At 39.1% G+C, this 16,768-nt stretch overlaps 1 protein-coding gene and 1 long non-coding RNA gene across 3 annotated transcripts in view; both read right to left on the bottom strand.

Annotated features, from left to right (window-relative positions):
* LOC135335867 (uncharacterized) overlaps window positions 1-10,274 on the bottom strand; it is a 32,399-nt gene extending 22,125 nt beyond the window's left edge. The window contains exons 1-8 of the mRNA XM_064531493.1: window positions 10,115-10,274; window positions 9,636-9,937; window positions 8,992-9,093; window positions 8,338-8,586; window positions 7,370-7,462; window positions 4,956-5,060; window positions 4,784-4,888; window positions 4,612-4,716 (exon numbers count right to left, since the gene is read on the bottom strand). Of these exons, the coding sequence (XP_064387563.1) occupies window positions 4,612-4,716; window positions 4,784-4,888; window positions 4,956-5,060; window positions 7,370-7,462; window positions 8,338-8,586; window positions 8,992-9,093; window positions 9,636-9,937; window positions 10,115-10,119 (1,066 nt within the window). The 5' untranslated portion in view covers window positions 10,120-10,274. The remainder of the gene's footprint in view (window positions 1-4,611; window positions 4,717-4,783; window positions 4,889-4,955; window positions 5,061-7,369; window positions 7,463-8,337; window positions 8,587-8,991; window positions 9,094-9,635; window positions 9,938-10,114) is intronic.
* A 1,199-nt stretch (window positions 10,275-11,473) lies between these two features.
* Window positions 11,474-13,221, bottom strand: LOC135336154 (uncharacterized). 2 transcript variants are annotated; one of them, XR_010394770.1, is made up of 3 exons: window positions 13,088-13,221; window positions 12,697-12,787; window positions 11,474-12,633 (listed from the first exon to the last, which is right to left on the bottom strand). It is a non-coding gene; the product is annotated as an uncharacterized LOC135336154 (long non-coding RNA). The 2 variants fall into 2 exon arrangements; XR_010394771.1 differs by having other exon boundaries at window positions 11,474-12,093.
* Between the last annotated feature and the right edge of the window lie 3,547 nt (window positions 13,222-16,768).

The following is a 16,768-nucleotide window of genomic DNA, read 5'->3' as shown; positions in this document are numbered from 1 at the left end:
ATACAATCATTAGTTAATAACATGGTAGCTAGGGAAAGTTAGTTTCACTGAATACGTGAGAAGTATTCGTTACTCATGATGTGATGGACACATTGTAGGTCATAAAAATTATTTCCAGATAGTTGTATTATATCAAGTATATATTCTCTATACACAAAGAACAGCAAACCAATGAAGGCAAGGTATGAAGGCAAGGTATCATGTAGGCATTGATATTGTTTGGAGATAATTATAAGACAAGTTCTGCTCTTGGTACCAGCAAAGAGTAGAGTCTAACCTTTGGTCTAACTAGCTACTCATTAAACTGCTTTGAACATTTAGCTACTTGCTCAAACTCATCATTCTGGGTGGGTGTCTTATGCAATTCTACTTGAAATTGTGTAAGTATAATATGGAAGAAACACGCAAACAAGATATAATAATGGGTTGGTGGTGGATGGTGAAAGCAGGTTGAGTTGGCATGAGCTCCAGCAGCACTTCTCCAAAGCAATTCTTGTGAGTGTGAAGGAGTCAATTGTACATATGCACGCTGAAACAGTCTTCGATAAGAATTAACCTCCAACCAGAGGACAAAACTCTCAAACTGTCCTTTATTCGGAGGTTAGTCAACTATTCTAAGCAGGAATAATTTGCCTCTGTGGTGTGGATTGCTTTTCCGACCGTGAAACCATAAATAGTAATGGAGTTACCCAAAGGTTTACATTTTAAGTGAACAATCAACTGATGAAAGGAAACTAAATCAAAACATCAAAATATTTACAGCATGGGCTACTATTCTCAAATTAATGCCATCACTAAAAATAACAAGTGTTGCAAGCGTGCGCTTGCTAATGCCTCTCGCCATGTTATGCTTTCGCTCAAGTGTTTATAATGAATTTTACATTAAAGTTAGCTTATCTATATAAACTCACTGAGAAGAAAAGACTTATTTACATGCATCTATTGTTGTTACTTATATGTGGCTTACCAGGGCCTCAAGAAAGAAGAAAATTGATTCTTCCAGGATCTGGAGTTCAGTGTATATATGATATCTATTGAGAAGAAAAGACTTGTGTACATGCATATTGTTGTTATATGGTAGTGTTTTGTGGCTTACCAGGCCCTCAAGAAAAAGATTATTCTGCCAGGAGGATCTGGATCTGGATCTTGGATATTATTTTCTCACACGTGGGGAATGAGCGCGAATGCTCATTACATCCACAGGAATAATTAAAGGGTGTGTCCAAAGAGATCGGAGCGACTAAATACAGGAATATTCCAAACTTTGACCTTTCAATTTTATTACTCAACGATGGCTTCGCTTCCCGTGCATGATTATCAAGCTCATGAAGCTCATGAAAGCTCTGTTTCTCCTGGCTCTTGTCCAGTCATTCCATGGTTACCTATAGCCACTCAGTCTCTGACAAGTTTCTGGCAGTGGATGACATCTGGTATTGAATGGAATGGAGTTTTTAGGGATCAAACTGTACTGATAATAGTGATATTATTATTCCATGACTGAGATCATGCCGCCTTCACACTGTATACTGTGTATGTAGATCTATAAGCTTAATACTTCTTACTAAATGTTAATAATATGTGACAGGCTCTGGGAAAACCATACATTTGGAGCAGAATTTAGTATTGAGCTATAGCTAAATTTGTACCTACAGCGTAAAATCTCAAAGAAAATGCTATTGATGTATAAGTATCTACAGTCCTTCTACTACCTCTCTGTAAAATCTGATGCTCTAAATCCAACTCTTTCCATCGAAACGCTTCGTCCAAACTTTCACTATTACCTATTTGAGCAATCTTTTAGAGGCGTTTTTCTAAATACTACATTTTACGGCTTCGAGTTTCTAATGCGCATAACTCGGGTATGAAACTAGGTATGTGAACACTAAGCATATCACTGTGTAGGCGATGCTTTGTTCTATCATTTGGTATATTAATCACCAACATTTTAGCCTGCTCAAAATGTCTGGTTTTCCCAGAGTCTGTCACATAATTATTAGTTTTAACTTTACCATGAGATACATACTCTTAAACTCGCTAGCTAGCTACACTCGCAGCCAGTAGCCTACTGGCTGCGACTCGACTCAGTCTCTTGCATGTATTTACATTGTATAGGTGAATATGTAGATAGATAATGATTATGTTTATTCGTGGCGGATCCAGAGGGGGTTCTTTGGGTTTAATTGAACCCCCTTTGAGAAAGAAGTGAGTGGGAGGCTCGTTAGCAAGTTTTTCTTTTCTTACTAGCTTTCACATGCACTTCTCACTTACCTTTAGTCCTTGTTAGTGCTGCGAAGCTTTGTCTTTGCAGTTTCAGTGACTATGAAGGCTAAAATTCTCCAGTGTGTAGTGCATGCAGACTGCTTATAAAAAGTGATGACCCTTTTTTTTAGGAAAAATTCGGTCTGTTAATGTGCATGCTCACTGTTTCGAAGAAGTATGACCATTTTTTTAGGTCCTTGATCCGCTTAGAACCCTGGAACCCCCCTTTCAAGAATCCTAGACCCGCCACTGTGTCATTGTCCTCGTGAGTGTATTGTTTTCATAGCACAGTTAATGTAACTGTTAATTATGATACGTGAAGGTCATGTGCATGAACGAACCCAAGTGATAAAATGTTGCTGATAACATACACTAGATCTATATCGCTCAATGTAGTCAATACCGATGACAAAGTTATTCCTTGCAATTGTAGACAATCTATACATGTACTATACTACATAGACTACTTGTGTTTTATTAAATACGCCCTTGATACAACACAGAACGTACTGCACCAGTACTATAAAGCTTCAGTGAGAATACAGTACAACACACACATTATATTACAATACTACCTTGTCTTGCAGCTAATTCCCACCAGGAATGTATAATTATGAATACATTCATACTCCTGTTCCCACCTAATTTTCCACCTGAGTGAGTATGGAGACTGGTTTGCAGGCAATTACATCATTGGAATATTCCTGTATTAAGAGATCAATTTCACAAATGGCTACTAATGCTAGCTAGCTGTTTTAAGCTTTAGTTTGCGCTAATCCACGAATCAAAATCCAAGAGAATGTGGCTAAGAGCCTATAGAAGCTGTTAGTTTTCGTCGCATTGCAACCGTTCAGCAATTTGAGCAGTTACAGCTGGAATACACACACACACAGACACACACACAGTCGTATCCCTCGTGCGGCTACGCCTCGAATCATAACTAGAGCACTAAAGTGCAAACCCTCGCCTGGTGACATGACATGATTATAAAGAAACCAGAAGAGTGATATAATACAGTGCATGTAGTGATGAATATCATGTATGACTTAACTGTGTCTAGCACAACTCAGGAGTTAAACCAGACTGGAGGCATGCTGAAACATTTGAGAACAGGGTTTTAGTGGTACATAGATAGATATATGCACTATGGACTAGGATCAAAGCAAAGAAGCCTGGAGTCTCATGCAGAGAAGTATCACTATGGCTCCTTGAGTAGGATCCCACAGTCAGCTAACATAGACAAACCAGACACAATTCTAGCTTTCTATTGTATCAATCCTTTTCCACAAACACACAAAGCAAACAGTAATTATTGGTTTATGTTTTGAATAATAGCCACATCTAGCTGGGCTACCGTAAGATCTCGATTTAAAGCGACACGTTTTAATAATTACGAAGCCAGAGGTCGCTTCTTTTGGAGGTTGAAAAATTATATTGAAGCCCTGGTGTCGCATATTTAGAGGGTCGCATCTAATTTGAGGTAACTTTATAGAGTCTACTTGCCTCGATTTTAGGCCGCTTAAAATGGATGAAATCTTGCTCTTCAGCTTCAATTAGAGATCGTCTGCTATTCAAACACTGATTTTCCAGTGGGCTACAATCGAGGCTAGGGAGTGGCTATATTTACCTCTATTTAGAACGCGACATTAAAAAATAATTGTCAACGCAGCTATTGCTCACTTTTAGAGGTCAGAAAATTGCTGAAGCTCCTGGGTGTCACATATTTGGAGGGTCGCCTTAAATCGAGGTCTTATGGTAATTAATGTTTCAAATAATAGCCGCGTTTAGTAGTACGCAAAAAGCTTTTTAGGTTTAGCTCGCCTTTTCTGCGAAACAAAGACTTCTTTGCAATACTGCCAAATATTAAGCCTTAGTTTTAATGCTAAAGTTTCCGTACGTACAAATTGTGATGCCTAAATCACCAGGTAAGCCAAACTGAGCGACATGCAGACACACACAGACACACAGACACACAGACACACAGACAGACTACGCGCCTCGGGTTAATCTTTATCTGTGTATTGACTGAGATCCAGAAAAGTGGAACTTTTCCTCAATCCTCAATCTGTCCCATAGTATACTATATATATCATGCTATAGGCTATAACTTAGGCGGGTAAATTTAGCGATTGGCGAATCATGGATTAAAGATTACCAATGGCATGCAATTAGCTTGATAGTCAGTCTCAGTACATCATTTGCACTTATAATAATTATGCCTGCAGCATTAAAAACTGCCAATAATAGAGCCAAACTTACAGCTACGGTATCAATAATAATATGCAATTCTATAGAATAATAGTGCGATAAAACCAACAGGTCATTCATTGACAACCAATGAACAAACTTTACTTTTTGTATCACAGTGATGAGTGATGGCGAGATACTTGACCACTTCCCAGTGTCCCCTTTTGTAGGCCAGAGAGAGTGGGGTGTCACCAGCCTTGTTGACTGTACCTGTACATGTACGAGTGTACTGAGTGATGCAGCAATTGATCTACCATAATTATGTACCAATGCTTACTTTTAGGATCACAATGATGCTGGTTCACAAGATACTTGACAGTGTCCAGGTGGCCATTAGCACAGGCCAGAGAGAGTGGGGTGTCACTAGCCTTGTTGACTGTACCTGTACATGTACGAGTGTACTGAGTGATGCAGCAATTGATGTACCATAATTATGTACCAATGCTTACTTTTAGGATCACAATGATGCTGGTTCACAAGGTACTTTACAGTGTCCAAGTGGCCATTAGCACAGGCTAGAGAGAGTGGGGTGTCACCAGCCTTGTTGACTGGCTCTGTGGAAGACCACCATCAACAACCTAACAGCACTGATAAACACTTACTATTTGGATCAACATGCTTGAACATACACCACATGCTTTGGTTCATTATAGTGTTTGAAACCTCTAATAGTGCGTATAGCAAAATAGGATAATTATAACTCATTATTAAGTATGCCTTACACAATAAGTATGGCTATACGTCGAGTGCTATTAACCTTGCCAGTGCTTGTTATGAGTGCTATTAATCCCTTATTGCACGAGTAGCCATACTATTGATTGTTAATTGTTTGTGATGCAGTTTTAAGGACACTTTTAGCTGCAGTTTCAGTAAAAAAATTAGCCGCAGCCGTTATTCGAACGTCGTTAATGACGACGTGCAATTACTGCCTTTACGACGTAAATTTTTGTGAGGTGAGTTATTCGAGGGTAGACAGAAGATGCGAAAATTAAATACCCACGCACCCGGTATTTCACACGCAAAGTTATTGGTGGGCGCGGTTTCTTGGCATTGAAAATGCAAATATTAGAACCCACGAACATTTCTGCTGAGGGCTCTGGAGCCAAATAGTGAAAATTTGCACTCGCGAAAATTCCCGCTATACAGTACTTCATACTATACCCACTAGTTTGTATTGTTTTTCTTCTTTGAGATGTTGTGCTCTTGACTTTCGGTTAAAACTTTTTAACAAACATATGATTACGTAGTTAATACAGTTACAAAATCGATGTTGTAAAGTCGGACATAATTATAAAGTTTTGGTTCAACCTATCACACTAGTAACAATATTACAGTAATAATTATTAGCGTTGATCTTTGGTTAGGGGGTGGGAAAGTATTGCTATACGAAGTTCTTGCACAAGGGTATTTTGACTCGATAGAGAGTTTGAGCATTGCATAGCTAAAATATCACGTTCACTTTAATCAATTTTGTGAGTATAGCTAGTTAGACTACAAGTTAGACTCTACACTCTTTGCTGGTATACCAAGAGAAGATTTCTCTCAATCTCAGAACAATTAAAGTCAATCTGATTCACCCCTTTCTAGAGGATTTGCGATGGGCGTGGGACTTCCTAAATGTATTGGGAACGTAATGATATTCATAGCATTCTTGGTTCAGATGCGTGTTTCCATCACGTGAACTACAGGTGGCATTTGATAATTCTCTCAGAAGCAGCCACTATACCGCCGGCCCTACGCTCGACTACCGATATCTGTGAGAAACTATTGTGACAGTTTTTGCTCGGGCAGACTTAAATCTCAACAGTGATAGATGTTTCAAGGTGCAAGGAGTTTGGCAGGAGACTAATAAGGCAAGATTGAAGCAGATGACAAGAACACAGTTACTGCTTTGTCACAATGTATGGCTGCACTAGTAAAGATCCTTGATAGTGTTCTGAAAGAGGCATCTAGTCTAACAAGCTGTGATTTGCAAAGGGGGAGAGCATGGAGTAAATTTCATCAATTGAGATACAGCACTACTAATTTTGCAGGTTACCTTAGTTGCTGTTCCTCGTTATTTCATTAGGAAAAGTACGCAACTCCACTTCAAACTATAATAGGTCTACGTCAAAACCACAGTCAGGTTGTATAATTATATACTGGGAAACCTGAAATTTGCAACGAATAACATTATAGTGATGATTATCACTTATGTTATTCATTGCCTTTCTTAGGTTACTATCAGCATTGTTATTGCTAACACCTTGAACCTGGAGGGGAGTACCGTATATGCTCGATCAGAGGACGCGCTTGTATAAGAGCCGCACTCAAATAGTAGCCTCAGTGAACAGTGAACATGGCAGCCAAAAAAATTATTAATACTAGCATGCAGCTAGCTATATGTGTTGGTTACAGGTAGCAGCTTGTTAGTGCTTCACAAAGACTTTCTCATGGCAGAGTTCAAGTTTATGCAGGTGAAAAGAACTTTTGATGACAAACTAAAGGTTGTTGAAAAGAATTTAACTTTTGATGACAAACTACATGTAAAGGTTGTTGAATAAACGCTGCTCTTGAACAGTGGCCTCTCTCGAATTGTACCTCCTCTTCCAGCAAAATAAAATGTTAGTAGCCGCGGCTCCTGATCAAGCATATACGGTATTTGTGACGAAACAGTACCTCAAGAAATTGTTTTTTCCTTTCACTCTTATAGACAAGCTCTACTTATTTGCTTTTTGTTTGTCTGAGCCCCCAGTTAGTTATTAGTCATAATAACTATAATATTATCCAAAATGAGCCTTGATCATGTTGATAAGCGATTATTGTGGGCTCAGTCTAACTATAGGAGTAAACATGAAACTTTTTCTTGAGGTACCATTTTCACCTTTAGGATTGAGGCCCATAGTTTCCACAAGACGCTTGACACAGTACAGCCAGCCATAGTATGCACTCACTGACAGAGCACTCTCACCTTCCCCTGCAGTTGGTATTGTTAGCATCATTAATTAAGACAACATACAATTGTTAAGTTTACTTGCATTGTACAGTGCAGACATGAATACAGACGAATAGAGTAAACGAACGATTATCAAACATGTTCTATTTTCTATTTTCGAAAGCTTTTTCTCGAAGACAGCGGCCCAGAGCACTAAGCTGATAGTACATATAGGTATATAGACTAGGTAAGGCTCTATTCAAGTCCGAACCCACGATCAGCAAAAAGCTTCCTCGGCGGAGTGATCATGACAAGGCCAAACAATCAACTATTGGAACAGATTTAGTTCAAACATAGCCATGAATCTTCGCTCTCTCTCTCTCGTATCGACAGAAGGCTCTAAACAGCTAGCTACAATGCATAACTGTAATCTACAACTATATAGTAAAGTGTATGTACAGCTCTGGTTTCGAGGTCTGACTGCAAGCCGTTAGACAATGGAGGCATCTTGAAAAAGTGCAGTAGTGCCATCAAAATCCGAACGATTAATACCTTTTCTTTATAATTTCCAGTGTAGCATGACGTACAACTGCAACTTAGTAAGAACCAGAGCTGTACATAGTTTACTTGTTGTAGATTACGGTCATGCATTTTAGCTAGCTGTTTAGAGCCTTCTGTTAATACGAGAGAGAGAGAGTTCGAAAAATCGTGGCTATGTTGAAACTAGAATAGTTGAATGTTTAGCCTTGTCACTCCACTTAGTGCTCTGAGCTGCTGTCCTCGAGAACAAGTATTCGAAAATGATAATCGGTTGTTTACTCTACAGCAAAAGAGAAAAAAGTCTACACAAGCTTGCAGTACGGAGTAGTTTCCATACAAGAATGTTAGTAATAAAACAGGAGCAATCATTTACTGACCTTGCTGAGTGCACACACTCTCTGCCAACTTGTACTCTCCAATGCTCACTAGAGCTTCCACAATATCTTTCCACTGCATGTCAATATCCTTGATTTTGGCTGCCTGGAGAGTTGCTGCTGTGGGATGTTGGCTCTTCTTTATGGTTTCCAGTTGGTCATTGCCCAATCCCAAGTGAAAACCAAGTTGAAGCCATTGGTCACATTCCAACTGACTCAGCTGTTCCAGTGTTGGGTACGAGGACAGAGCATCTACATAATAGTTAGAAAAGGAAGTATTAAAGCCAAAGGGGCTCATGTAGTATAATTATGGAGTGTACTGAGAAGGTATATCTGAGGCATTGTCATTGTCTATTCATACACTGCATGTGGTATTGCACTGTACAAGTAAACTGCCGGAGGGTAATAAAATAAACTATGGATGCAAATGTTGCTAGATCGAGACATTGGGACTACACTATTTACAAAATTAATACATTCCCAACATGCACCTTCAAAGAAACTGATCACTAATTAACTGCATGAGATTTAATTAACATAATTATATGGAAGGTGTATGAACGGCATCACACGGAAACCACTGATCTAGCTGTACTGACCATGCAACTCACTAGATACCTACTGACTACTGTGTACAACAGCTGATGGTCAACTCACCTCTAGGTCCAGGCTGGAACCCCTCCACATAGTTAGCCAAGCCACGGTGCCCCCCCAATCTGGCCATATCTGCAGCAGTCTGTCCATCGTTGTTCTTGATATCTGCATGGTTGGTTGAACAGGAGAACATGAACTGACAGTACATGTGGTTTACTGTGTGCTAGCACTCACCCAGACATTGACACAACATACAAACAAGTCAAACCAATGACAAAATATTTGGATGCTTTGGCAAATATCTCTAAAATAATAATAAAAGGTAAGGGAATATAAATTCGCCAATGTCTACAATGTTATGGCTTGCATACAATATAGATACTATAATAGATAGTAGTACGTACACGTCATTAACAGTAATTTTCAATCTGGTTGCTAAACTTATAATGTTGTCAAATTTTTCAGCTGTACTTGTATTTCCATGGTGGGATAACCCTGTACCTACCAGACAATGAAACATGCTAAAAAGTGTTTGTAAGTACGTTACATATAGTGGCCATGCACCATTAAATAATTAGATGAATTGTACAATGACTTCTCAAATGTACCTACTGTGAAGCTTTGCTAGCTACAATGGCGGCACTGCCACACACCTGGACAAGATGACAGACACCTACTGACACAGCTGGACTAACATCCAGGCTCACCTGTGGGACAGTGGTGCTCCAGTAACAGCTTAGCAGTGGCCTCACTGTTGAGGAGACATGCCCAGTGTAAGGGGGTCCGACCACCCTTAGGTGTAGCAGCTACAATGGCTCCAAACTTGATGAGTAGTTGTGCACTGCGGAGATGGTGGTTAATACATGCCCTGTGTAGTGGAGTGTATCCACTATGCTCTCTAGTGTAGTAGTCACTGTTGTTGGGTGGAGCTCCTCTCTTTAGCAGCTCAAGCACTTCTTGGTCACGGCCTTTATAACTAGCCAAGTAGAGTTGTTTAGCAAGGTTGTCACTATGGGGAGATAAGATGAGTGCAGCCATCATTGATTAGTTAGTGTTTGGGTGTGCATGTGATAATGTTGTGGTAAAATATACGATAAACAATAGCCGTATATAGTGTTTGTAACCACGCCAGCTGATATTAATAGCTGACATAAACAGTGAAACAACAGTGGTGTCATGCACTAACCTCATTTCAGACAGTGACTTGCTTCCAATGTCTCTGTAACCTCACTAGCTTACTCAAGGCTTGCATACGATCAATATCATCAGTAGCAGCCACAGCTCATTAATACACAATAGATTCACAAAGTGTGCGTTGACTCAAGGGAGAGGATTGGTGAGCAAATTCATACCAAGTGCCAATGATGATCACCTTATAATGGTGACGGCTCAGTCTCAAAAGGGGATGGATCAGACCAATGTACTCCTGATCAGACCTGTATAGTATGACCATGTAACTGTTGATATTCGAACAACAGGTGTGCAACAAGTACATCGTATTATAGACGGATTATCTGAACCCATGCACTGGTCATCTAAGCCATCCAGTTTCAGATAATGAAAGTTAGTATCATGCAGTAACAAAACCATGATTGATTGAGCACTTGCACATAATTATTAGCAATTTACCTGATTCTTGTATAAAGTAGCTTCTCACCAACTCTATATAGATCTACGCAACACTCAGACTGACAGTAATTATGATTGGTCAAATCATCGTTGGTCACTACACACTACTATAGTATACCAAACATGGTCACATCAGTACACCACACAGGAAAGGATGCCATATATTTACAATGGGGAACCACTAAAACCAACCACCAACACCTAAGAATGACAACAATGCACACACCTGCAACCCAACACCAGCTCATATTCATGTGGCACTTATACTCGATTCTCAGTGGAGACCATAATAATTATTATACTCAATTTGACAAATAATTATTGTTCACATGAATGGATGGGATGCGTTACAAATACTAGCTATAATAATCAATTCTCAGTAGATTTTATCATTAATTTTTCTAACTCGTGTGAATGACCATAAGAAGTCTTGTCTAAAGGTAAGAGATAGTAATAGGTAAGATATAGTATACATGCAGTGACCTCAAGGCTAACACATCAGGGACTAGGCAATGAACTCTTAGTATACACTAGCCTCGATCCCAGGCCACACTTCATCAGGGAAGTTCTCTTCAGGGGAGGTTATAGTGAAGGAGACTAAGTATACACATACTTCACACGACACAGGATACACTCAACACCATAAAGTCATTAAAAGCTTCTGGACTATCATTCAGCACACACAATGTATACCTCACAACAACACAACAACTTGTTGATGAGAGTGTTTAACAAGCACCAGCGGTACAGCGTGTATCTTTGAGTTTAGTTTAGCTTCACAACACAATTAGATAACAATGATAGTAACGAGGACAACTGACAGAACTGAACATGCATGCAGGGTATGGTACAGAGAGACGCGCAGGGCCTCTTCACAACAAAGAACTATTGTCTACAAAACAAAAGACTAAGGGAGGCTTTGCTCCAGGAAACTGTACAGAGATAATTAACTAATAAACATTCTATAACACCAAACCATGGAAACTAACTAACACTAATCTGATTAAGTCATAAGTGTACAGTATTATTCTAACACAACTCTCACAGAGTCATAAAGTAAGTATAGTATAGCCCAACGCTGTTGTAAACTGTAAGGGAGCATGTTATCAACTTGTCAATGTTGATATTGGATTCTATGGTAGATTGGATAGTGTCATGAATGCGATTATACTTTAAAATTTTGCTGAGCTGAGCTGTTCAATTAGGACACTTGAACACCAGGTATATAGCATGTAGGACAGAGTGTACTACATGCAGTATAGTAGTTCAAGATTGTTGGCAAAATAATGGTTTGATTATCATGCACCTATAAATTAATGATAGAAATGAACTATCAGTATCAGGAGCACATACCTGACCTTATATATATATAGCTGTTGATTTCCGGGGGGCAAAATATTCGTCGTTGAACATTGGAACGAATATTTACCCACATGCAATTGAAGCTATTACACGATTATTTGACAAGACTTGTACAATGGTGAGGGTAAAGGTTAGTGTCTTGCCACTGCCAGTGATGGTGTCTCCAATCACATCCTTGCAAACACAAGTAAGATAATAATTATAATTATTGTGATGATACTATTTGTAGTAACAGGTATATCAATGTAGCATCAAGTCATATATAGCACAGAACAGCACAGAACTGGGCTAGCACACATAGAACATACAAAGACAGAAAACAAGTACAAACAGCTATTATAGGAAACACCAATATACTAATATCATCTAACAGTATATACAGTCACTGCACTAGTAAACTGCATTGTGTTGAAAGATGCTTGTAATAACTAGAAATTTATCACGTAGAACATACAAAGACAGGAAACAAGTACAAACAGCTATTATAGGAAACACCAATATACTAATATCATCTAACAGTATATACAGTCACGCACTAGTAAACTGCATTGTGTTGAAAGATGCTTTCTATAAATGTAATAGCTAGAACCCAAACAGACAAAACACACATGTTTATTTAGTGTCAAAACTAGCTACAAACTGGCAATCACAAACAGTATTTATACATGTACCTGGTTGTAAGTATCCAATATAGACATACACACACTTCTCATTCTGTAGGCAGCCATATGAACAAAGGTGTGACTAGCTAGATATGCATTGTCATTGTAAGCACACCTGCATGTGGCTGTGATCCTGCCGTATCTGGTTCACTCAAGGAAAGTTAGTGATCTCTTTAGTCTTGGCTAGAATGATGATTCTGGAGACACTGTTTGTGCATCAGTGCACATGTCAGGGAATGTTTAACAAGATAATGTTAATGACCTTTACCAAATGGCGCAGGGCTCTCAGGAAGACAAGCAAGATACTGCTGATGAGACTTCCCTGTTTAAATGTTACTACTACTACTATTGGAGATAGAGAGTCCATTGGAAACTAGCTAGTATAATTACTTGACGTTCAGTTTCTGATCTTCTCATGTACGTATTGACTGTTTATTTTCCCTCCCACACACAATAACTTATAAGCATAATAGTTATAGATACATGCATTGTCATTGTAAGCACACCTGTGGCTCTGATCCTGCCGTACTGGTTCACCTGCAACACACCAGCCTCAGGGCAAGTTTAACTGTTAGCGATGTCTTCAGTCTTGGCTATAATGATGATCCTGGAGACACTGTTTGTGCATCAGTGCGCATGTCAGGGAATGCGCTTAACAAGGTAAAGGTCATTTAGGACCTCCTTGTACAAGGTTTTTACAAGATAATGTTAATGATCTTTACCAAACGGCGCACGGCTCTCAGGAAGACAAGCAAGATACTGCTGATGAGACTTCCCTGTTTAACTACTTCTACTACTATTGGAGAGTCCATTGGAAACTAGCTAGTATAATCACTTGATGTTCAGTTTCTGATTTTCTCATGATCATGCCTGTATATTTTATGACACCCCTATTATGCTAATACTAAGTATTCTGCTATTGTTCTGCTACAAGGCAGACATTGAACACTGCATGACTGCACCCTCACCTGTATTATAGACATGCACTGATCATTTGTTTAAGTTCATGTATGTACAGTGGAACCTCTGTTAACAACCTCTCAACAAATTAAGGCCACCTCTGTATAAAGGCCAAAACATTGTTCCCCAAAGGTGTCTGTTATAGAGAGGTTCCATGCACAGAGCTGTATACTAATATAACTGTACTAGCTTATATACTTTTTGAACACTATGTACATGACATTGTTCAGTTCATCTATGAAAACTAAATATGAAAGATTTGTACATAACAACAATAAACGAACGATATTGCATACAAATTAACAATCACTACACTATACCAATACTATACACAGTACTTGCATGTGTTCAAGTCTGAGAGAGGAACTGTATAAATACTAAGATAGTTATTGTTTGAACAATTCATGTGTCCACTTGTCTATGGTGTGGTAGTGATCCTAGTCTCAATCTCACTGGCAATGTCCCCCCGACCAAGAGCAGGGGATCTGGAAGCCTCAATGAGAGCGGACCAGGAGGGGGGAGGGTCGGTCTGGGTCAACCAGTGCTCCAGCATGCCAGTTAAACAAGCTCCAGCTACATGAGGATGGTTGTGCTGAATCTCGTGTGGGAAGAAAAAGCACAACATGATCAACATACTTAGTCTAACCATATATAGAGTAGAAGAGGAATTGGAAACGGAAGTACCCTCGAAGTACCATCCGTGTATCTCCGCGGTTTTAATCGAGGCTTACTTTTTTAACACGAGGGCTAAACATGAATAATTCATGAGAATTGTTTTGCTCTCTGTAAGAAGTCCACGAGCAGTTCTGCTGCTAAACATCAACTTTCTCTAATACTTGAGGCCATTTGGGACACAGGACACTATTTAGTTACAAAGCCTTAGCTATATCAAAGGTACTATAGGAACACAAGCATGAAAAAGCGCTCTGTGTACCTCTAGCCTCTAGCTACTTCACGACAATCGAGATTATATTTTCTTTTTTTCCAATTGATACCTACTATCAGGGGGCATATGATTCAGTAATGGGGGTAGCTCTGAGATGTATGCTTTGGACACAATAAGTTTCCCGGGCTTTTGCGGGAGTTATGAGGAGATACACGGATGGTCCCAGAGCCACTACATAGACTTCATTGTAAAACATCACGTGGATCACTTCCGTTTCCAATCCCTCTTCTACTCTATCTATGGTCTAACCGACAAAATTATATAGAGCACATTAGGGACTTTTTGAAGGAAAATCCTCACATCTAATTTCCCCATAGTAACTCATGTGGCAAGCCTGTAGAAACAGGTTACCATAAACAACAATAATAATTAGTTTGTTGCAACTTAATTCTTTAATAAGAAACAGGCAAGAGAATATTATGCTGGCTAGCTATAGCTGTGTGTCTAATATCTCTGCAGTCTGTGTTTGAACGCTTAATTTGTAGGGTCTCCACGAGTAAAAGTATTTTATCAAGAGATCTGGGGTATTTAATATCTGCATACATCCTACCCTATAGGCTATACCGTTGAGTTGTTGTGTAGATTAATGTGCCATGATAAACGTTAAACACAGACAGACACAGCAGAGACATAGCTAGCTAGCTAGCTATTAGTGCTACATAATAACATTCTCTTACTTGTTTCTTATTAAAGCACATGTGATTGAGCAGAAGCCAGACAACTGCAAAAGCAGAGCGAACTGAAAAAGCGAACTGCAAAAGTCAACTGCAAAAGCGAATTGCAGAAGCATAGTTGAACTGCAAAAGAGAACTGCAAAAGAGAACTGCAAAAGCGAACTGCAAAGTGAACTGCAAAGTGAACTGCAGAAGCGTAGTAGTAAATGTACCACAAATGAAAAATGGAGTAGGTGTGTACCTCAGGGCCACCGTAGATATGGCTGGACTCAGTGCGCATGTCCAGGGTAAAGATCATTAGTACCTCCTTGTACACAAGGTTTCAATAGGGTCACTGCCTCTCTGGGCAACCTTAAGGCTATATTATTGTAACGTAATTACAGGCTTCTGCACTATCACAGCACGAACACAATATCTTCACGACAACACAAACACTTTCAGACAGTTAATAGTTCATTTATCGTTTGCGGTTTTGATGCCGTATATTCTTTTGGCATCTTCCTTGAGCTGGTCACTCTTCAGGTACTCTGCTACACTTTGCTTGTCTTTGTACTCTCTGATATAGAACATGTACATCAAAGCACAGAAGAGACCAGCACTGAACAATAATTTGGTCAATTTGACTGTACTTGGCGGCCTTAGATCTCACGGGAATCTTGGGCCTATATATCTCCTGAAACCTATGAAAGTTATTTAATTCCCTGGCCTCGAGGAATAAGCTCTAATTAAGCGAGGATATAGTTACCTTTTGGACTCAGTCTGAGTTATCGCTTTTGAAACCCGCTGGTCTTGGAGCTAATTTTGCAACTCACGAAATTTCCCACTGCGGTACAGAATGACCATAGATACTATTATATATATCTATGGTATACCAGCGCATTGCTCGATCTACAGCTTTATTCATTATAAAGTATTATTTGCCACAAAAATGGTGAATTGAGACTGCTCTGATATTCTTATTGGCTACATACATTCATCATGCTTCTGCCATTCTCATATTTTACGCAATTTCTGTTCTTGTATTTGTTGTGACATACCGAGCTGCGTATATTACAACCTTGTTCACTGCTTTAGAAAGTGTAAAAGATCAACTGAACGTACTGGTATGACAACATCAGATGAACCAGTTTGTGATTTGGCTACTTGCATTGACCCGATAAAAAAGCACACAATTCGTTGCGTGTTAAGCTTATGTATTTGCTGTGCAAAATATTTTAACCAGGAAAGCAGTGGCACGCCTTGTATCGGTAGAAGGTTGAGCTTCATCATACATTGGTGGGAGCCAGCCACAGTTCTTGTAAAAGTAAACTCAAAAGTACATTTAATGAGATTCATATTAGCCCGAACATAATTTAGCGTCATAATAGTAACATTAATGTACATCACAGTGTCTCTCCTGCATGCATGTATTAATTAACCCATTTTAGTGTACAAAATTACAATAATTACAAAACATAGTGATGAGGAAGAATTAAAACTCACCATTACATTACTAGCTATCAGTTTCCGTATAAGTACTATAATATTATAGTTATAAATTATAATTATAGCTTTAACTGTCATCGTACATGGGGATAGTCACAGGCCCATAAGCCTCACAGGGTGTT

Source organism: Halichondria panicea, chromosome 5 (genome assembly GCF_963675165.1).
Source record: "Halichondria panicea chromosome 5, odHalPani1.1, whole genome shotgun sequence".
Taxonomy (NCBI): Eukaryota; Metazoa; Porifera; class Demospongiae; order Suberitida; family Halichondriidae; genus Halichondria; species Halichondria panicea.
The sequence above is the reverse complement of the archived record's forward strand: the minus strand, read 5'-3'. Positions and strand labels throughout refer to the sequence as shown.